The 22,566-nt window shown below is 40.2% G+C and overlaps 1 protein-coding gene across 1 annotated transcript; it reads left to right on the top strand.

Moving 5' to 3' along the window:
- Positions 1 to 12,687: 12,687 nt before the first annotated feature.
- LOC311117384 (NACHT, LRR and PYD domains-containing protein 3-like) lies at positions 12,688 to 22,340 on the top strand. The gene is made up of 9 exons (XM_084192332.1): positions 12,688 to 13,153; positions 13,283 to 13,511; positions 13,930 to 15,730; positions 16,014 to 16,187; positions 17,637 to 17,810; positions 19,117 to 19,290; positions 20,657 to 20,830; positions 21,184 to 21,230; positions 21,803 to 22,340. Exons 2-9 carry the CDS (start codon positions 13,328 to 13,330, stop codon positions 22,327 to 22,329), a joined length of 3,255 nt encoding a protein of 1,084 aa, XP_084048458.1. The 5' UTR covers positions 12,688 to 13,153; positions 13,283 to 13,327; the 3' UTR covers positions 22,330 to 22,340.
- Positions 22,341 to 22,566: the final 226 nt, after the last annotated feature.

Here is a 22,566-nt window from a genome sequence, read left to right as displayed (position 1 = left end):
GTGGAATGTTGTCCCATTCCTCTTCAGTAGTTGTGTGAAGTTGCTGTATATTGGTGGGAACTGGAACAAGCTGTGGTACACGTCGATCCAGCCCTCCCAAACATGCTCAATGGTTGACATGTCTTGTGAGTATGCAGGACATGGAAGAACTGGGACATTTTCAGCTTCCTGGAATTGTGTACAGATCCTTGCGACATTGGGCCCTGCATTATCATGCTGAAACATGACGTGATGTCGGCAGGACAATGGGCCTCAGGATCTAGTCATGGTATCTCTGTGCATTAAATTTGCCATTGATAAAATGCAATTTTGTTCCTTCTCTGTAGCTTATGCCTGCCCATACCATAACCCTGACACGAACATGGGGTACTCTGTTCACGACATTGACATCAGCAAACCACTCGCCCACACACCACCATACACATGGTCTGCAGTTGTGAGGGTGGTTGGGGATACTGCCAAATTCACTAAAACAAAGTTGGAGGCGGCTTATGGTAGAGAAATTACCATTAAATGATCTGGCAACAGCTCTGGTGGACATTCCTGCAGTCAGCATGCCAGTTGCATGCTCCCTCGAAACTTGAGACATCTGTGGCATTGTCAGTGGTAGAAAAAGCCCCCAATTGTCATACTTGAGTAAAAGTAAAGATACCTTAATAGAAAATGACTCAAGTAAAACTGAAAGTCACCCAGTAAAATACTACTTGAGTAAAAGTCTAAAAGTATTTGGTTTTAAATATACTTCACTATCAAAAGTAAAAGTAAACGTATAAATCATTTCCAATTCCTTATATTAAGTAAACCAGACGACACCATTTTCTTTTTTAAATTGTATTTATGGATAGCCAGGGGCACACCAACACTCAGACATCATTTACAAACTAAATGTGTGTTTAGTGAGTCCGCCAGATCAGAGGCAGTAGGGATGACCAGGGATGTCAATGCACACATTTTACCTCTAAATGACACTAAATGACCCTAAAACGATTTTATCTGTCACACACTCAGTCACAACACACCTGCCTGGAGGCCCTCTTCCCCTTCCTGCCCTTCAAGGAGTAGCCTGTCCACAGCTCCTCTGTTCTAATTTTTCTCATCATTCGTCTGATTCCTGAGCCCAGGTCCAGGCCACAGCAGAGGGTCAGGTATCGAATCTGATTAAAAATAAAATAAAAAATCCCACTCATTTGTGTGTTCCTCAGCTAAAACAGCTGGCCATACAGTTCTGATTGATAGTAATGAGAAATCATTTTTGTAGTGTATCATGTAATAATGGGCTAAAACTTGTGTAAACAGGCAGAGGGCTGATCGTTTCTTCTTAAAATAAGTTAAGTGTTAATTGGGAAATCAATCCAAACACTAAATAGGCATATGGCATATATGACAACTGCATTTCGTTGACATTAAGATATTTGGATTAAAAAATATTGCAGGTTGCAATTTTCTCTCAAATCTGGACGCATTCAAGGGGCTCTTGATGAACAGCTAACTTATTTTTGTCAATTGCTTTCAAAATACTTGATATAGATTTCCCATTTTTTACAAACGGATACATTTTAAATGGCCATCCCTACCATTTCCCTTCGATAGTGGGAGTCTTTAAGTGTTTCACAGATATCCTTTAGTTCCTCATTTGTTTCTGCAGGGTTTTGCAGCATTTCAAGTTGCCCCAAGGACTCTGACTCCTTTGGCTGCCAGGCCTCTATGGCCTCCATAACTTGGTTCAGAGCAGTCCTGAACTCTGTATGGATCATCTCCAGTTCCACCATTATCCTCTATGGCCTCCATAACTTGGTTCAGAGCAGTCCTGAACTCTGTACGGATCATCTCCAGTTCCACCATTATCCTCTATGGCCTCCATAACTTGGTTCAGAGCAGTCCTGAACTCTGTACGGATCATCTCCAGTTTCACCATTATCCTCTATGGCCTCCATAACTTGGTTCAGAGCAGTCCTGAACTCTGTACGGATCATCTCCAGTTCCACCATTATCCTCTATGGCCTCCATAACTTGGTTCAGAGCAGTCCTGAACTATGTACGGATCATCTCCAGTTTCACCATTATCCTCTATGGCCTCCATAACTTGGTTCAGAGCAGTCCTGAACTCTGTACGCATCATCTCCAGTTTCACCATTACCCTCTATGGCCTCCATAACTTGGTTCAGAGCAGTCCTGAACTCTGTACGGATCATCTCCAGTTTCACCATTATCCTCTATGGCCTCCATAACTTCATTCAGAGCAGTCCTGAACTCTGTACGGATCATCTTCAGTTTCACCATTATCCATATATATTAGTAGTATTGATAACCATGTATCTGCTGACAGCCAAACAATTTGGAATTGATGTTGACAATACAAGAGAAGCAACATGTTGTAACATATAGGCTAGAATAATATACCTTTAATGTATCCAGCAGGCATCTCAGAAGCCACAGGCTCATCAAGCAGGGATGGCAGCTCTTGGTCTAAAATATAAGAAAAAAATCATGCTGTTATTTAAACTTTCTACATTGACAATTTCGAGATCAATATCTTGATGGCTAAAGAAACCTGGTTCTGATGCTCTGTCTTGGCCAGCTTCTTCCTGGCTGCCACTTGGACTAACTGAGAAAACAGAAGGAAAAACATGAAGACAAACTTTGCTTTTGAAACTGGCACAGAACCAAACGTGAAGGGATGTCAGTCAGGAGCTCAGTGGGAAGGTTAATGAATCCCAACAAAAATAAATACTAAGCATAATTTATTTATTTTATTATGCTTTTAGTTTGATGGCAAATACATACAGATATTTACAAACATGGCATCACACTTGTGTTTTACCCCAGAAGAATAGGGTGATTTCACTACTGTTGTAAATACAAGTTTCACCCATACACAGCACTACAAGTATTTGGAAAGTTCTAACAGTATGCACAAAGTAGTAATAAGACTTTAAATGACCTAATATGCAAAAATATGATGGTAATTGTATTCTATTGAGTGGCTTTGAAATGTTTGTAAAGCTATAATATTTCATACAATTCAATTGTTTACCCTAAAACTAACTGTTTACCCTAAAACTACAACCAGACACTTACTGTCGCTCTGGCTTGAGGTGGCACATGGCCTCAAGTCCTCTGCATATGCAACTTCAGAGAATATCACAGATGTCAAACCGTTACCACATTTATAGTACACACTTAACAGATTTTCCTGTTCATCCCATACAGTTGGTAGGAACAGAACTTTGAGAAAGTAGGCTTGTTTATCAGACTTTAAACATGATGTACCTTGTTGTAGGGTCTTTTCAAAGACACTGGCTCTGCCGGAGTGCCAAGTCTAGGTCTAAAAAGACTTCAACAGCTTCTACCCCCAAGCCATAAGACTCCTGAACAGCTAATCATGGCTACCCTGACTATTTGCACTGCCCCCCCCACCCCATCCTTTTACGCTGCTGCTACTCTGTTAATTATTTATGCATAGTCACTTTAACTCTACCCACGTGTACATATTACTTCAACTAGCCGGTGCCCCCGCACATTGACTCTGCACCGGTACCCCCCTGTATATATAGCCTCCCTACTGTTATTTTATTTTACTTCTGCTCTTTTTTTCTCAACACTTTTTTTGTTGTTGTTTTATTTTTACTTTTTTGTTAAAAATAAATGCACTGTTGGTTAAGGGCTGTAAGTAAGCATTTCACTGTAATGTCTGCACCTGTTGTATTCGGCGCATGTGGCCAATAAAATTTGATTTGATTTGATTTAGATGTTTCACTAACTCCACCTTCACTTTAAATCTGACAAACTCCACATTAGACTTGGCTTCAACAAAAACATTGGTCGTTTCTAGGAGAATTCTAGCAGTGGAAGGCAAATCTGCGTGACCATTAGACTGCAGCATCTTCAGAAGTGCATCAACAGCATTGTGTTTCACTTGGGAATCACTTATCCAGGTTGCCAGGTCCTCTCTGAAGGTAGAATCTTTTTCAACATCATCATTGTCAGAGTCAGTTGTCTCCTGAATTGCACAACCAGCATTGGCTTCAGTCTCTGAATCTATGTCACTGTGTGTTGGCAGTCTTGGCTTAGTACCACCTACTGTCTGGAGTTCACCATCTGACTCTTCCTCAGCGTGTGTTGGCAGTCTTGGCTTAGTACCACCTACTGTCTGGAGTTCACCATCTGACTCTTCCTCAGCGTGTGTTGGCAGTCTTGGAGGAGTACCTTCCACTGCCTGGAGTTCACCATCTGACTCTTCCTCAGCGTGTGTTGGCAGTCTTGGAGGAGTACCACCTACTGTCTGGAGTTCACCATCTGACTCTTCCTCAGCGTGTGTTGGCAGTCTTGGAGGAGTACCACCTACTGTCTGGAGTTCACCATCTGACTCTTCCTCAGCGAGTGTTGGAAGTCTTGGAGGAGTACCACCTACTGTCTGGAGTTCACCATCTGACTCTTCCTCAGCATGTGTTGGCAGTCTTGGAGGAGTACCACCTACTGCCTGGAGTTCACCATCTGACTCTTCCTCAGCATGTGTTGGCAGTCTTGGAGGAGTACCACCTACTGTCTGGAGTTCACCATCTGACTCTTCCTCAGCGAGTGTTGGAAGTCTTGGAGGAGTACCACCTACTGTCTGGAGTTCACCATCTGACTCTTCCTCAGCATGTGTTGGCAGTCTTGGAGGAGTACCTTCCACTGCCTCAACTTCACTGTCTGACTCAATTTTGCTGTCAGATTCAGTAGAACTGGTATCTTCACTCTTGGTGTCAGACTGGCTGTCAGATTCAGTAGAACTGGTATCTTCACTCTTGGTGTCAGACTGGCTGATGAGACTAGATCCACTTTCATTGTCATTGACTTCCTTCTCTACCCTTTTATTCTTAAGGTTGGTTTTCTCCCTTGACAATTTAGTCCAGATTCTATTGTATTCTCTCTTTCTTGAAGTACTCGACATCCGTATTACACCAGAGGATTTAACAGTCTGAAAATGATTAAACAATGATATGACAATGGCTCTACACATACAGTACAAAATGAAATTGGACTGCCTTACTTGTCCATTTAAAATGAATAACCAGTTAGACAACACATAGGTTTACCTTTTTTGAAGACATGTTCAATCTTTAGAACACTAAGTAAAGAAACGGAAAGAACATGAATCTCTACTACCCAAGACGTTATCCATAATATCCATCTTGAATCAGAACTTAAATGAGGAAAGAGATGACTACAGCTTCTCAGGCTATCGTGACACTGCAAGGCATTTGAATAATGTTGGTGTTATAGAAAGGATCAATTGCACTTTTCATTATCTGGATTGTTTAAATTTAGTCAGCCCTTTAGTAAAAATGTATCAAGCCGTAGCATGCATTATATATGTTTACGTGCTTATGCTAGTAATAGACCAATGTTGTTCTTCATCAGGACCTAAGAACACGATTACTCAACCCTGTAACACAGGCTGTGGTTACACACGGCACTATCCAAGTAACGTAGCTAGGCTAAACTATCTATTAGCCAACTGGCTAATTAGCTAACTGGCAAGCTTCCTCGCTAGTTAGATAGCCTGACATCATCAAAATGTCTTTATCTGGGGAGCTGGGAGTACACTAAGTTACTTGGTTTAAATAGTACACGCCGGATAACTTACCTTTCGTAAAAAAAGAGGTGAACTGTGTTCGGTCAGTCGGAGTCAATGGCGTCTTCGCTGTTCAGCTGTGTTGTTTCACTTTTACCAATTAGTACGGTAGGTGTTTCTTTCTGGCTCCAGCCTCAGTATTGTTAGTTGCCACACCCACTTCTATATTTGCAATGACGGATAATGGAGTCAAAAGGAATATTCAGGATGAACTGTCGTCAGGCCAATACTACTGCTAGCTGCTTTATAATGATTCGTAAAAAGTATTAGTATTGTTATAGGCTACATTCATAAATTAATATAATAAAAAAATATTATTTGTAGGTATCGTTCCCTCTTCCATAGGCCTATACTGAGGTCAAAATGACATTATTAATTTCCATACATTTATTAAATCGGTAGAATTATGGAAAAATATATTGCGGAGGGGAAAAGCTGGATCCACTTCCTTTATGCTGGCCCCAATATCTTGGGATCTAAAGTACTTATTTAGAACGTAACAAATGTTCCTACACACTTAAAGACAACGTTACCAGTGTACCACCACTTGACTTACAGACGACGTTACAAAATGTATTTCTATCATTCTGATTGTAACGTTACATGAAGACAAAAACCATAGCTCTAAATGTAACGTTATGAAATGTTCCTAGGATATCTCCAAAATAACATGATATTCAGAACCTTTCATGGACTACCAAGGAACATTTTTAAAGTTGCCATGATGTCCGTATAACGACCAGATATTTATAACCTCTATAATACTTATTAGAAACGTTATGAATGTGCCTGTAATGTCCCAAAAGGGCTATGACATTCACTACCTCTGGAAGATTTAAGGGGAATGTTACAAATGTCTCAGTTACATTCCTTGTTACCTGGGTTGTTGCGATTTTTGTGGGACTGGAGAACAATGCCAGGAAAGTAAAATAAGGTTATTACCTGGATTCCATGCTTTTAAAATAACGGCTATTACTGAAAAGTATAGAACACTTTAGTTTCCGGTTCATTTTGACGTTCTTTTTCGGTTGAACCGGTTCCAACCCTAGATTACAACCAGTGGCGGTTTTACACGGAGGCCGGGGGAGGCCCGTGCCTCCCTGGAAATGTCCCTGGCCACCCCTGTGGCCCCCCCGTGCTGACCAAATAAAAAATTATGAATTTATAACTATTTTACACGCGAGCGCCAAAAGCGGAACTAATGCAACGCTCTACACGGCAACGTTCTACACGGGTAAATTAGAGTGGCGCACCCAAAAACTGTATCCAGCCATCTGCCTGCCTGCCACGTGTGGTGCTGCTTCGGTGAATGAGAGCTCAGCAACTACTATTTGCGAGAGGAGCTACGATTTACAGGAGTCGAAGGTAAGAAAAAACGATTTAATATCATAAGTGACTTGTTGTTCTTGCACATAGCCTACATGTTCCTTTTGTTCCTCACACATAAATCAAATCAAGTTTTTAAATGTCTGGTCTCGATTTGTTTAGAAATGTAATCATATCTAAGCAAACTCATCGAAGCAGAAGCAAATATCCAAATGTTAGCAGGCTATCCTTGCTAGGTCTACACAATGTTGTGATGTTAACCACGTAACTTCATCCGTCTTGGCTGTTGCATCGCGATAACAAATACATTTTTAGTAAAGTAATCAACAGGTTATCTGCCAGTGTTAAGTAGGGAGGGATGGTTAGGTAACAAAATGTAATGCATGCCCCTACGTTTTTTCTTCTTCTAATAGTTATCATGAAACGAGGAAGGGACATAAAGTCATTTTTTGCCCCAGCAAACAAAATAGTGAGAGAAACAAATCAAGGTTTTGAGAAAGTTGAGGAAGAGGGAGAGCCAGCATGTGATGAAAGTGAGGGGTCTGACAAAGAGAGGGAAATTCCAGAGGGTGAGGAGAATGAAGAAGAGGGTGAGAAGCATGAAGAAGAAAGCATACAGGGACAGAGAGATGAACAGCCAGAGGGACAGCAAGTGGATCCATGTGGATCAAGTACTGCACCATCAGGTTTGTGATGAGGAAGGTTCTTACTATTTGCAAAGCAATGCAATTACAATGTAATGGTAGGCCTGCTGGGTGTCCTTAAAATGCTGCTTTCTGCTGTTAATTATTTTTTGTGTCAATATGGCTCTGTTTTTTTTTTAAAGTAAATACTTTGCCTACATTTTGAAATACATGCAGATATACAGTAAATAAATGTTGTAGTTGTGCCCTATGTTTACTGTCCATCTTCTTCAAATATCAGCAAGTCTAAGTATGACGTACCAGTACAGCCGAACTTGAAGATATTCCCAACCACACTGATGGGGGACAGAAGACGAAGCTTCAGACCAAACTGGTACACTACTCATCCATGGCTTGAGTATTCTGTAATGACGGACTCTACATGTTGCTATGCATGTAGACATTTTAGCACACCAAATGCCCCAGACACCGTTTTTGTTTCAACACCTGGTTTTACAAACTGGAAAAAGGCAACTATGAGAAATGCAGGGTTTTCACTACATGCAAAGTCTGAACGACACAAGTGTGCAATGATCGCATGGAGGGATTATCAAAGAGCTGTTAGAACTGACGCAACACTAACAGATCTCCTTGACAAAGAACACACTAAACAAGTACAAGAAAATCAGGCATACATTAAAACAGTTGGGGAAGTGCTGTTGCTTACAGCTACACAAAACATAGCACAAAGAGGACATGATGAATCTGAAGGGTCCACTATCAAAGGAAACTTTAGGGAAATTCTTAACACAGTTGCTAACCACGACCAACTTGTTAAGAGAAGATTAACTTCCATTCACAATGCAAAGTACACAAGCAAGATCATCCAGAATGAGGTTTTGGGTTGTTTGGCAGAAATGGTTCGGTCTGAAATCATAGAAGAAGTGAAGAAAAGTGAGGTTTTTAGCGTCATGGCAGATGAAACAAAGGATATTTCAAAAAAAGAACAGATGTCCTTCACACTCAGGTACTATTACAATGGGGCCATTAAGGAGAGTTTTCTCCATTTTGAATCTGCAGAGAGGTTAGATGCAGCAGGGCTTACTGGAAAAATAGTACACTTACTGGAACGTTATGGCCTGGACTACAAAAATAACCTCGTAGGCCAAGCGTACGATGGTGCTGCCGTTATGAGCGGTAAGCATTCAGGGGTTCAGGCAAGGATCAAAGAACAGGCTAAATTTGCCTTCTACGTCCATTGTAGTGCTCATTGTCTGAATTTAGTGTTAGTTGATGTAGTCAAAAGTGTCCCAGAAACGGAGGAGTTTTTTTCTTTGTTACAGAGTCTTTATATGTTTACTTCTTCCTCATATGTGCACCCAAAATGGCTGTCTCTCCAAAGAGAAATGTATGGCAGAACCAGAGAGCTGCAACGTTTAAGCGACACACGTTGGTCATGCCGATTTCTAGCCCTACGTAATATCATGGACACTCTACCTGCCCTTAAACGACTACTGCAAGAGATTGCTCAAGAACGTCATGGTGAAAGAACTGTTGAGGCCCGAGGTCTTCTTGCTCAAATTGACCTAGAATTTGTTGTGCATCTTGTTACTCTGCGTAAGTTGTTTGTGGAGACAAAGCTATTGTCTGACATGTTACAGTCACAAACTGTTGATCTGTCAAGTGCTGTTGACTTAGTAAATGCTTTAGTCCTGACATTGAAAGACCACAGGCAGGAGTCTTTCTTTGATGAGTTGTGGGATGAAGCATTGAATATTTGTGAGCAGTGTGATTCTGCAACAAGGTCAGTGGCGAAACGTCAGAAAATGCTGAGCTCTAGACTCAGTGGCTACTGCACGCTAAGCACTGTTGGTCAGAGGGAGGTAGAACGTGACAAAGATATGTTTCTCACATCATTTTTCTATCCTGTAATTGACAGCATGCTCAATGAGTTGAACAGACGTTTCTCCAATACAAACTGTGAGCTCATGAGAAGCATACAGTCTCTCAGTCCCCAGAGTGATACCTTTTTAAAGGAGAGCAATGTTTTTTCATTTGGCCGTTTGTATAATGCAGACATTGATGATTTAGGGCATGAGCTCCATCAATTTAAGAGAGTTTTGGACAGAAAAATACAGAGTGGTGAAGTCAAAAAGCCATGCAGTACAGTTGAGCTGGTTTGTTTTATTGAGCCATACAGGGAAGTTTTCTTTGAGCTCTTTAGACTGTGCAAGATTGCTGTAACCCTTCCTGTAAGCTCAGCCTCTTGCGAACGCAGTTTCTCCACACTGAAACTGATAAAAAACTTCCTGCGGTCCACCACTAGTGATGAGAGACTCAGTGATCTTGGTGTCCTGAGCATAGAGTCCAGAAGGGCCAAGGCTCTGGATCTTGATGTATTTGTGGACCGTTTTGCCAGACAGCACAACCGCCGTATCCTGTTGCTGTAGTGTATCTATATGATATATACACTAGTAGCGTATGAGTGCCGCTGTGAGGAAAAAGAGATATAATGAACAATAAAACAACAAGCTTGAGCTTCTTAAGACACGGTGGGTTTATCTGTTCTCAATACCACCGGTAAAATGAATGGAGTTAGTCTGGTGTCCACATGAAGTTACGTGTGTAGACAAAGAGTCTGGTGTCCACATGAAGTTACATGTGTAGACAGAGACAGTCTGGTGTCCATATGAAGTTACATGTGTAGACAGAGACAGTCTGGTACCCATATGAAGTTACATGTGTAGACAAAGAGTCTGGTGTCCACATGAAGTTACATGTGTAGACAGAGACAGTCTGGTGTCCACATGAAGTTACATGTGTCTACTTAGATGAACCCACCGTGTCTTAAGAAGCTGAAGCTTGTTTTATTTTTCATTTTACATCATCTATCTTTTTTTCCTCACAGTACCTGTAGTTCCACACACTACTAGTGTGTATGTATGTTTGTATTTATGTATATATATCCCACCAATCCTCTCTCAAGAGGTTTTCAAAAAGGGGCAAACTCATGTCTCAAGACCTGCTTCTGTTGGTTCCCCTCTCCTGCCTGTAACTTTCCATCCACATCCCCAAAGTTTTGTGGCCCATTATGACATCACTCCATTAAGTGATTGCTGCATGTACTGCTCTAAGGAAACACTTCTCTCTCTCTCTCTCTCTCTCTCTCTCTCTCTCTCTATCTCGATAGATAGAGTTTATGATTTTATTCTTTTGAATTATCTCTGCCAAACATCTATGTACTACAAATCTTCAAGCTCCACAGATGTTTTATGGCATCCACTAAACCTCTTTAGATATTTGTAAATTATACAGTGTGATACCTTTCAACTAAAGTTTATTTTATTTTTTACCAACTATGATTTTTCCTTTTGAAAACAAGCAAAGCAAGAAAAAAAAGAAACAAAATCACTCCAATCATTGCACACTTGTGTCGTTCAGACTTTGCAGGTCCAGCTTTGACATGATGATCTAACTAACACTAATATTGTAACTAATATTGTAACTGAAATATGTATGATCCTATGATGAGCGATTGCTTACTTCCCTTTCACTCTTAAAAAATTACTGAAAAAAAATGTGTATAAAAAGGTATATGTAGTATATGTTTGTTTAGTGAGCATTCATGCTGTCATTTTTTCCTAATGTGAACTATGGTGGAAATGTGCTGTCCTAAATGGACTTGCCCATATATGTTGTAAAGCCTTTTTTTGTACACCTGCTCATCAACTGACAGTGAAGTACACAAAGACACAGACACACACACACACACACACACAGACACCTGTAATATTCTTGTTTTCATGTTGTTGCTGATATCCATCAGTGTTGTTCATATTGCTACATTGTGTTGACATGATTGTTGCTTTTAAACGAATGTTAACTTAATGTTTATTGTCTGCATCCTATTGGACTACTGGATGTTAATGTGTAACACGTTTCCCTGTTTATGTGCTTTAGCAATACTGTATGTAAATATGGTCATGCTAGTAAAGCCTCTTTGAATTGAATTTCTTTTCTGATTTGGTTTATTTTACCTAAATGGATACAGGGTAGTGTGTTTTGTTTATAAATCACTCAGAAAGTTTTCTTTCTTAAAACAAAATGTGGAATCAACTGTCCACAGTAGTGGGGCTTCCATAAATAGGAAATGGCACATTGTTGTACCCTTTGTTGTATCCTGGACAGGGACGGCCTGTTCAATAGGGCGATATGGGCGACGCACTGCCAAACGGGAAAAGGAAGGGATTTTTTTTCTAATCAATTATATCACGGCAACAGTAGTTATCAGTGTTCACGTCTGATCTGCCAGCCACTAAATGTCAAATCAGGCTAAAGTCGTGCTTCAAATGGCCCCGCCCGTTTTTGGGGCGATTTCAGTCAGGTTGAAAATCGCCCAGAAGTCTCTCATAGCCTGTCATGTAAAATCTATTTTTTTCAAATTTCAAAGCTTTCAATACATTCTCTATGGGTGTCTGTGGGCTTGCACTTACGCGCTTTCGTCATACGTGACGTAACCATGAACGTAACTAAGACAATAGCGGCTAGCAGCGTCTCTGTTGCGACCTGCAGTGTGGCGTTATTTTATGTTTTTAATTTGTAGACTTAGTTTACAAACATTCTGCCAACCATGGATTTCCAGTGGTTGGTTTTGGACTGATCTTGTTGATCGTGTACATACCCGCTACGAACGGACTAAATAATGAAAACGCTGCTGGCAGCGGAATCCAATACAGCTGGGAGACTTGGCTGGATGACAGAGTCCCGGACAGAGAAGTGGAGCCGGCCGGCTTCACCCTGGTCAGAGCGGACCGCGATCCTGGTAAGAGAGCGACTCTGTACCCCGACATTGAACTGCTTTCTGTGTCATTGCGACCTTACTATCTGCCCCGTGAGTTCCCCCAATTGTTTGTTACCGTTGTGTACTGTTGATAATCACAAGTTTACTGGAGAACTGAGACCAAGTAGAGACTTTGGACAGGGTGGATATGGTATAATAAAGGCAGTTTATTATTATTATTATTATTCAGAGGTAAAGTTATCTGGAATCGCGTGCACGGACTCGTTCGTCAAACTCTTAGGGAGAAGAGAGCCCCGAAAACATTGTGTGCAGACATTTTATACAATAAATGATGTAGGTTGAATCTAGTAGTTCTGATCTTCTGATTGGTCCTGATGAGTTGGGTGAGGTCCCCTCCACTGTTGCATTGGCTCTGAGTCGGGTTCTCTGTCTTCAAATGTTCAGCCTAAAGAGAGGGGATTTTTGTGTGTGTGTGTGTTTAACAGTGATGATGTGTGTGTGTGTGTGTGTGTGTTATCAGTGATGATGTGTGTGTGTGTGTGTGTGTGTGTGTGTGTGTGTGTGTGTGTGTGTGTGTGTGTGTGTGTGTGTGTGTGTGTGTGTGTGTGTGTGTGTGTGTGTGTGTGTGTGTGTGTGTGTGTGTGTGTGTGTGTGTGTGTACTCCCTGGATGAGGAGATGTAATCTGATGTTTTGTCCCCAGAAACCAACAGGAGAGATCAGAGTCAGAGATTCTCAGTGGTCATTCTTCCCAGAGTCATCAAACAGACCTGGCCTCCATATTCAGTGTATGTGGTCCTGTTATGTACATTTGTTTTTGTTTACCTCAAGTAAAGTTGATCTGTCAATCATTCATTAATGTGTTAATGAGAAAACATTTAGTCTCTTGCTTAACTTATTGACTTGATTTATTTCAGTTGCTTGAAGAGAATATTATAACATTTGTGAAGAACGAGCTGAAGATGTTCAAGAGGATTCTTAGTCCAGAACTCCCAGAAGGCTTTGAGAGTCAGAAGCAGGATAAGGAAGTGGTGGATGCTGAAGATGAGAAGCATTTGAGCAGTGCCAGAGAGGGGGCTCTGAAGATCACACTGCACGTCCTGAGGAAAATGAACCAGAAGGAGCTTGCTGACACACTGGAGAAAAGTAAGAGCTGTCTGCCTCATGTTGAATGCTGTTTTAGAACATTTAAAAGCTGTAGCTAAAGTACAGCTAAAGTAGCTGTGTAACTAAATGATATAGTAGCAGCCTTAACACAACACCTAGTGACCTCATCAAGTAGCAGCAGGGATGTGTTGTGGTGATTAATTTAGACAGAGAGAAGAGGAGAGAGATAGAGAGAGAGAGAGAGAGAGAGAGAGAGAGAGAGAGAGAGAGAGAGAGAGAGAATACCAATAATTATATAAATCAGTCACACCAGTCTGTAATGCATTATGAAAACATTTACACATTTATACAGTCAGTTAAGCGAAGAAATGATTATAATTTAAAATGTTATAACAGTCCTAGAATACTGTAGGCATTAAAACAGACGTAATATTAATATCCTCTGTGTTATTTCTAGATTCAGATGAGCTTGCTGTGATTTGCCAACGTGAACTCAAATCTAATCTAAAGAAGAAGTTTCAATGTGTATTTGAGGGGATTGCTAAACAAGGAAACCCAACACTTCTCAATAAGATCTACACAGAGCTCTACATCACAGAGGGTGGAACAGGAGAGGTCAATAATGAACATGAAGTGAGACAGATTGAGACAACAACCAGGAAACAAGCAAGACCAGAGACTGCAATCAAATGTAACGACATCTTCAAACCCTTAACTGGACAAGACAAACTTATCAGAACTGTGCTGACAAAGGGAGTCGCTGGCATTGGAAAAACATTCTCTGTGCAGAAGTTCATTATGGACTGGGCTGAAGGAAAAGCAAATCAGGATGTCCAATGTGTATTTTCATTCCCTTTTCGGGAGCTGAATTTGATGAACAGGGAAAAACACACTTTGATTGAACTTCTCAATCACTTCTCAATGGAAACCAAAGAATCAAGATTCTCCAACTACGACAAGTACAAAGTTCTGTTCATCTTTGATGGTCTGGATGAGTGCCGACTGCCCCTAGACTTCCAGAAGAACAAGATCTGTTGTGACGTCACAAAGTCAACCTCAGTGGATGTTCTGCTGACAAATCTCATCAAGGGAAATCTGCTTTCCTCTGCTCTCCTCTGGATAACCACCCGACCTGCAGCAGCCAATAAGATCCCTTCAGGGTGTGTTGACCAGGTGACAGAGGTACGAGGGTTCAATGACCCACAGAAGGAGGAGTACTTCAGGAAGAGATTTAGTGATTCAGAGGACCTGGCCAGCAGAATCATCTCACACATAAAGACATCAAGGAGCCTCCACATCATGTGCCACATTCCAGTCTTCTGTTGGATTTCTGCAATAGTCCTTGAACACATGCTGAAACATAAGAAAGAAGAGATGCCCAAGACTCTGACTGAGATGTACTCACACCTTGTGGAGTTTCATACCAAACAGAAGAATGAAAAGTATCTTGGGAAAGAAGAGACAGGTCCACACTGGAATAAAGAGAGCATTCTGTCACTGGGAAAACTGGCTTTTCAACAGCTTGTGAAGGGCAATCTAATTTTCTATGAAGAAGACCTGAAGGAGGCTGGCATTGATGTCAATGAAGCCTCAGTGTACTCAGGATTGTGCACACAGCTCTTTAAAGAGGAATGTGTGCTGTACCAGGACAAGGTGTACTGCTTCGTGCATCTGAGCATTCAGGAGTTTCTGGCTGCTGTATTTGTGTTCCTCTCATTCATCAACAACAATGAGAATCTAATGGCCAAACCTCAATCAACGTCCAGTAACTTTTCTGTGAGGATCAGACACAAGCGTAAAGTTACCTTCTACAAGAGTGCTGTGGATAAAGCCTTACAAAGTGAGACAGGAAACCTGGACCTGTTCCTCCGATTCCTTCTGGGCCTCTCACTGGAGTCCAATCAGAAGCACTTACGAGGTCTACTGACAAAGACAAGAAGCAGCTCACAGAGCCATGAAGAAACAGTCAAGTACATCAAGGAGAAGATCAGGGAGAATCCCTCTCCAGAGAGGTGCATCAATCTGTTCCACTGTCTGAATGAACTGAATGACCATTCTCTAGTGGAGGAGATCCAACGCTACCTGAGATCAGGAAGTCTCTCAGAAGAAGAACTGTCACCTGCACAGTGGTCAGCTCTGGTCTTTGTGTTGCTGACTTCAGAAAAGGAGCTGGATGTGTTTGACCTGAAGAAATACTCCAGATCAGAGGAAGGTCTTCTGAGGCTGCTGCCAGTGGTCAAAGCCTCCAGAGCTGCTCTGTGAGTACATAAAATGACATTTAAGTACTAATCATCAGGAAGAAATATTAATTTTAGAGTAAAATATGTATTATAATATGTATATAATATTCTATTGAAAAACATATTGAATAAATGCATTGATTTTCACATTAGTAAACCATTATAACCATACAATTCTAGGAGACGGAAGATGAATCTATATGTTGTTTAAGAGAATAAACCAAATGCATCTGCCATTGTCCTTCTACACTACTGATGTTAAATTAACTGTGTTTGTGAAATCATGATGATCTCTTTGCAGGCTGTCAGGCTGTGGAGTCACAGAGAAAGGCTGTGCTTCTCTGGTCTCAGCTCTGAAGTCAAACCCCTCACACCTGAGAGATCTGGATCTGAGTAACAATGACCTGAAGGATTCAAGAGTGAAGCTGCTCTCTGCTGGACTGGGGAATCCCCACTGTAAACTGGAGACTCTGAGGTCAGTATTCCTGTAGTTGGTCAACAAGTGATAACTGTTCACCAGATCCACATGTGTTTACCAGGCACACATAGTCCACACCATATGTGTTTGGACAGTGAAGCTTACAGTTTTACATTTGGTGCTATGCTCCAGCATTTTGGATTTGAGATATAATGTTTCATATTAGGCAACAGTATGTAATGTCACCTTTTATTTGAGGATATATTCATACATATCTGTGTTACTGTTTAGAAATTAAAGCACTTTATGTATCTATTTCTCCCATTTGTATATGTTGTAATAATTTGGACATATTCACATATATATTATTAAAGTATTTATAAGTTTAGTATTTGGTCCCATATTCCTTACCCACAGTGATTACATCAAGCTTGTGATTCTACAAACTTGTTGAATGCATTTGCAGTTTGTCTTGGTTGTGTTTTGGATGATGTTTTTCCCAATAGAAACTGAATGGTGAATAATGTCCTGTCATTTTGGAGTCACTTCACTTGTATTGTCAGGAAGAATAGAAGATGTTTCTGAACACTTCTACATTCATGTGGATGCTACCATGATTATGAATAATCATGAATGAATCGTGAATGATGATGAATGAGAAAGTTACAGAGGAACAAGGATCATTCCCCCTCTGTTATTGGTAATGGTGAGAGGTTAGCATGTTTTGTTGTAGCCTCTGTAACTTTCTCACTCATTATTATTCATGATTCATTCATGATTTTTCTTAATCATGTCATCATCAGGATTAATTTAGTAATGTTTAGAAACATGTTATATACTCACTTAGACAGAAAATTAATCCAGTCATCATCCACCATTCAGTTACTGTTGGGCAAAACATAACCCAAAACACAACCAAAACAAACTGAAAATGCAACCAACGAGTTTGGGACCAAATACTAAACTTTTGACTACTTTAATACACTATGAGTGAATTTATCAAAATACTTATGTCTTCTTCAAAAGTGGGGGACTAGATACATAAAGTGCTTTCATTTCTAAATGGTGAAACAGATATGTATTAAAATACCCTCAAATAAAAGGTGACATTATATACTGTCACCTCATATGAAACATTTGATCTCAAATCCAAAATGCTGGAGTATAGAGCCACATTTAAAATGTTAGCTTCACTGTCAAAATATATATGGTGTGGACTGTATACTCAATACAATCTAAATCTGATACCTCACTGTCTGTCTTTTGACTGATACTGCTTTTTAAACTGCTCTGGTCAGTCTACTCAAATATTTGTACTATACATGTTTCTCTCTACAAGCAATACTTTGATCATTTGTCATTTCTAATAATGAAACATTCATTTATGAATGGATATGGCAGGTTTTAGGACACTGATATATCTGAATATGTTGTAAAAATATACTGCCACAATTTTCACCACCAAAGAATTGCAGTGTGGTTTTAATATGATTTTTCTCTTTGCAGGTTGTCAGGCTGTCTAGTCACAGAGGAAGGCTGTGCTTCTCTGGTCTCAGCTCTGAAGTCAAACCCCTCACACCTGAGAGAGCTGGATCTGAGTAACAATGACCTGAAGGATTCAGGAGTGAAGCTGCTCTCTGCTGGACTGGGGAATCCCCACTGTAAACTGGAGACTCTGAGGTCAGTATTCCTGTAGTTGGTCAACAAGTGATAACTGTTCACCAGATCCACATGTGTTTACCAGGCACACATAGTCCACACCATATGTGTTTGGACAGTGAAACTTACAGTTTTACATTTGGTGCTATGCTCCAGCATTTTGGATTTGAGATAGAATGTTTCATATTAGGCGACAGTACAGAATGTCACCTTTTATTTGAGGATATTTTCATACATATCTGTGTTACTGTTTGGAAATGAAAGCACTTAATGTATCTAGTTCTCCCATTTGAAAAAGTCATAAGTATTTGGACAAATTCATTTAGTCCAAAGTTTAGTATTTGGTCCCATATTCCTTACCCACAGTGATTACATCAAGCTTGTGATTCTACAAACTTGTTGAATACATTTGCAGTTTGTCTTGGTTGTGTTTTGGATTATGTTTTTCCCAGTAGAAACTGAATGGTGAATAATGTCCTGTCGTTTTGGAGTCACTTCACTTGTATTGTCAGTAAGAATAGAAGATGTTTCTGAACACTTCTACATTCATGTGGATGCTACCATGATTATGAATAATCATGAATGAATCGTGAATGATGAGGAATGAGAAAGTTACAGAGGAACAAGGATCATACCCCCTCTGTTATTGGTTATGGTGAGAGGTTAGCATGTTTTGTTGAATCCTCTGTAACTTTCACACTCATTATTATTCATGATCCATTCATGATTTTTATTAATCATGGCATTATCATGATTAATTCAGTAGTGTTTAGAAACATGTTATCTACTCACTTAGACAGAAAATTACTCCAGTCATCATCCACTATTCAGTTACTATTGGACAAAACATAACCCAAAACACAACCAAAACAAACTGCAAATGCAACCAACGAGTTTACAACCAAATACTCAACTTTTGACTACTTTAATACACTATGAGTGAATTGGTCAGAATACTTTTGACTTCTTCAAATGGGGGGACTAGATACATAAAGTGCTTTCATTTAAAATGTTAGCTTCTCTGTCAAAATAGATATGGTGTGGACTGTATACTCAATACAATCTAAATCTGATACCTCAACGTCTGTCTTTTGACTGATACTGCTTTTTAAACTGCTCTGGTCAGTCTACTCAAATATTTGTACTATACATGTTTCTATCTAGAAGCAATAATCTGATAATTTCTAATAATGATACATTCATTTATGAATAGATATGGCAGGTTTCAGGACACTGATGTATCTGAATATGTTGCAAAAATATACTGCCACTATTTTCACCGCCAAAGAATAGCAGTATGGTTTTAATATGATTTGACTCTTTGCAGGCTGTCAGGCTGTCTAGTCACAGAGGAAGGCTGTGCTTCTCTAGTCTCAGCTCTGAGGTCAAACCCCTCACACCTGAGAGAGCTGGATCTGAGTAACAATGACCTGAAGGATTCAGGAGTGAAGCTGCTCTCTGCTGGACTGGGGGATCCCCACTGTAAACTGGAGACTCTGAGGTCAGTATTCCTGTAGTTGGTCAACAAGTGATAACTGTTCACCAGATCCACATGTGTTTACCAGGCACACATAGTCCACACCATATGTGTTTGGACAGTGAAGCTTACAGTTTTACATTTGGTGCTATGCTCCAGCTTTTTAGATTTGAAATATAATGTTTCATATTAGGCAACAGTACAGAATGTCACCTTTTATTTTAGGTTTTTCATACATATCTGTTTTACCGTTTAGAAATGAAAGCATTTTATGTGTCTAGTTCTCCCATTTGAAGAAGTCGTAATAATTTGGACAAATTCATTTAGTCAGAAGTTTAGTATTTGGTCCCATATTCCTTACCCACAGTGATTATATCAAGCTTGTGATTCTACAAACTTGTTGAATGCATTTGCAGTTTGTCTTGGTTGTGTTTTGGATGATGTTTTTCCCAATAGAAACTGAATGGTGAATAATGTCCTGTCATTTTGGAGTCACTTCACTTGTATTGTCAGTAAGAATAGAAGATGTTTCTGAACACTTCTACATTCATGTGGATACTACCATGATTATGAATAATCATGAATGAATCGTGAATGATGATGAATGAGAAAGTTACAGAGGAACAAGGATCATACCCCCTCTGTTATCGGTAATGGTGAGAGGTTAGCATGTTTTGTTGTAGCCTCTGTAACTTTCTCACTCATTATTATTCATGATTCATTCATGATCTTTCTCAATCATGGCAGTCACAGGCTTGATTTAGTCATTGCATTCAAAGAATATGGGACCAAATACTAAACTTTTGACTACTTTAATACACTATAAGTGAATTGGTCAGAATACTTATGACTTCTTCAAATAGGGGGACTTGATACATAAAGGGCTTTTATTTTTCTAAATGGTGAAACAGATATGTATGAAAATACCCTCAAATAAAAGGTGACATTATATACTGTCACCTCATATGAAATATTTTATCTCAAATCCAAAATGCTGGAGTATAGAGCCACATTTAAAATGTTAGCTTCACTGTCAAACTAGATATGGTGTGGACTGTATACTCAATACAATCTAAATCTGATACCTCACTGTCTGTCTTTTGACTGATACTGCTTTTTAAACTGATCTGGTCAGTCTACTCAAATATTCGTACTATACATTTTTCTCTCTACACACAATATTATGATTTTTTCTTATAATGATATATATATATATATATATATATATATATATATATATATATATATATATATATATATATATATATATATATATATATGTCAGGTTTCAGGACACTGATGTATCTGAATATGTTGAAAAAATATACTGCCACTATTTTCACCACCAAAGAATAGCAGTGTGGTTTTAATATGATTTGACTCTTTGCAGGTTGTCACGCTGTCTAGTCACAGAGGAAGGCTGTGCTTCTCTGATCTCAGCTCTGATGTCAAACCCCTCACACCTGAGAGAGCTGGACCTGAGCTACAATCACCCAGGAGACTCAGGAGTCAGACTGCTCTCTGCTGGACTGGAGGATCCACACTGCAGACTGGAGAAACTCAAGTATGTAGAGGGTTTATGTCAATGTTCATATCAGACATGTTGGAGTTATCAGGCTAGTTAAGACAAACATTCTGACCACCACTTGGACTAAGTGATATAAAGACTGTGTGTGTGCGTGTGTGTGCGTGTGTGTGTGTGTGTGTGTGTGTGTGTGTGTGTGTGTGTGTGTGTGTGTGTGTGTGTGTGTGTGTGTGTGTGTGTGTGTGTGTGTGTGTGTGTGTGTGTGTGTGTGTGTGTGTGTGTGTGTGTGTGTGTGTGTGTGTGTGTGTGTGTGTGAGTGTGAGTGTGTGTGTGTGTGTATGAGTTCAGGTGTATCCCTCAATGACTGTCTGTTCTTCTGCTTACCGCTACAGTGTGGAACATGGTGGAGAGAACACAATGAAACCTGGACTTAGAAAATGTGAGTGTTGACTGCTGTGAAGAATATGACTAAAAATAAGTCTTAATTCAAGTGAAGTCAAAGTCAAAGACCACCATCATTACTTACTTGGTCATATCAAATATCAGCTGTAGTTCTACAGAAGCACAAATCAGGGACACTAAAGTTTACAAAGAGTTGCTTTGACAATGTGTGTGTCTGTGTGTGTGTGTGGCGTGTTCGTGTTACTTTAGAAATGTGTGTGTGTGTTCATGCATGAAGATGTGTGTGTGTGTCCAGTGTGTGTTCAGGATGTGTTTCCAGTGTGTGTGTGTTCAGGATGTGTGTGTGTGTTCATGCATGCATACAGGTGTGAGTCTGTGTTCAATGCGTTTGTGTGTGTTCAGGATTTGTGTGTGTGTAATTAATGGGAATAAGTGTGTTTTATATTACCATACAGTATAACATATGATCATTGAACAAGTCTCAAGTTACCTTAACTTCTCCTTTTGATACCTAGAAACATCTACATTAAATGAATCAGTGAAAAGTAAGTTAACATTCTAATGTGAATGATGATGATTTCTAATATTGTGTCTGGTTTCATCCATCAGATGTCTGTGATCTCACACTGGACCTAAACACAGTAAACAGACTCCTCTCTCTGTCTGAGGAGAACAGAAAGGTGACATGGAGGAGAGAGGAGCAGCCGTATCCTGATCACCCAGAGAGATTTGAGGACTGGAAACAGGTGCTGTGTAGAGAGGGTCTGACTGGACGATGTTACTGGGAGGTAGAGTGGAGTGGGAGAGGGGTTGGTATAAGAGTGACATATAAAGGAATCAGCAGGAGAGGATGGGGTACTGACTGTATTATTGGATACAATGACAAGTCCTGGAGTCTGATCTGCTCTGACAACAGTTACTCTGCCTGTCACAATAATAAGTCCACTACCATAGACGTCCCCTCCTCCAGCTCCCACAGAGTAGGAGTGTATCTGGACTGGCCAGCCGGCACTCTGTCCTTCTACAGAGTCTCCTCTGACACACTGACCCACCTGAACACATTCCACTCCACATTCACTGAGCCCCTCTATCCAGGGTTTAGGGTTTATGATGATGACTCCTCAGTGTCCCTGTAAATAATAACCATGGTAACACTGGACACAAACACACACACTGAAAACACTGGACACAAACACACACACTGGACACACACACACTGGACACTGTACACACACTGGACACAAACACACACACACACACACACACACACACACACACACACACACACTGGACAAACACAAACACTGGACACATACACACACTGGACAAACACAAACACTGGACACAGACACATACTGGACACACACACACTG

This window comes from Coregonus lavaretus (assembly GCF_964263955.1).
Source record: "Coregonus lavaretus genome assembly, contig: HAP1_SCAFFOLD_56, whole genome shotgun sequence".
Classification (NCBI taxonomy): domain Eukaryota; kingdom Metazoa; phylum Chordata; class Actinopteri; order Salmoniformes; family Salmonidae; genus Coregonus; species Coregonus lavaretus.
The sequence above is the reverse complement of the archived record's forward strand: the minus strand, read 5'-3'. Positions and strand labels throughout refer to the sequence as shown.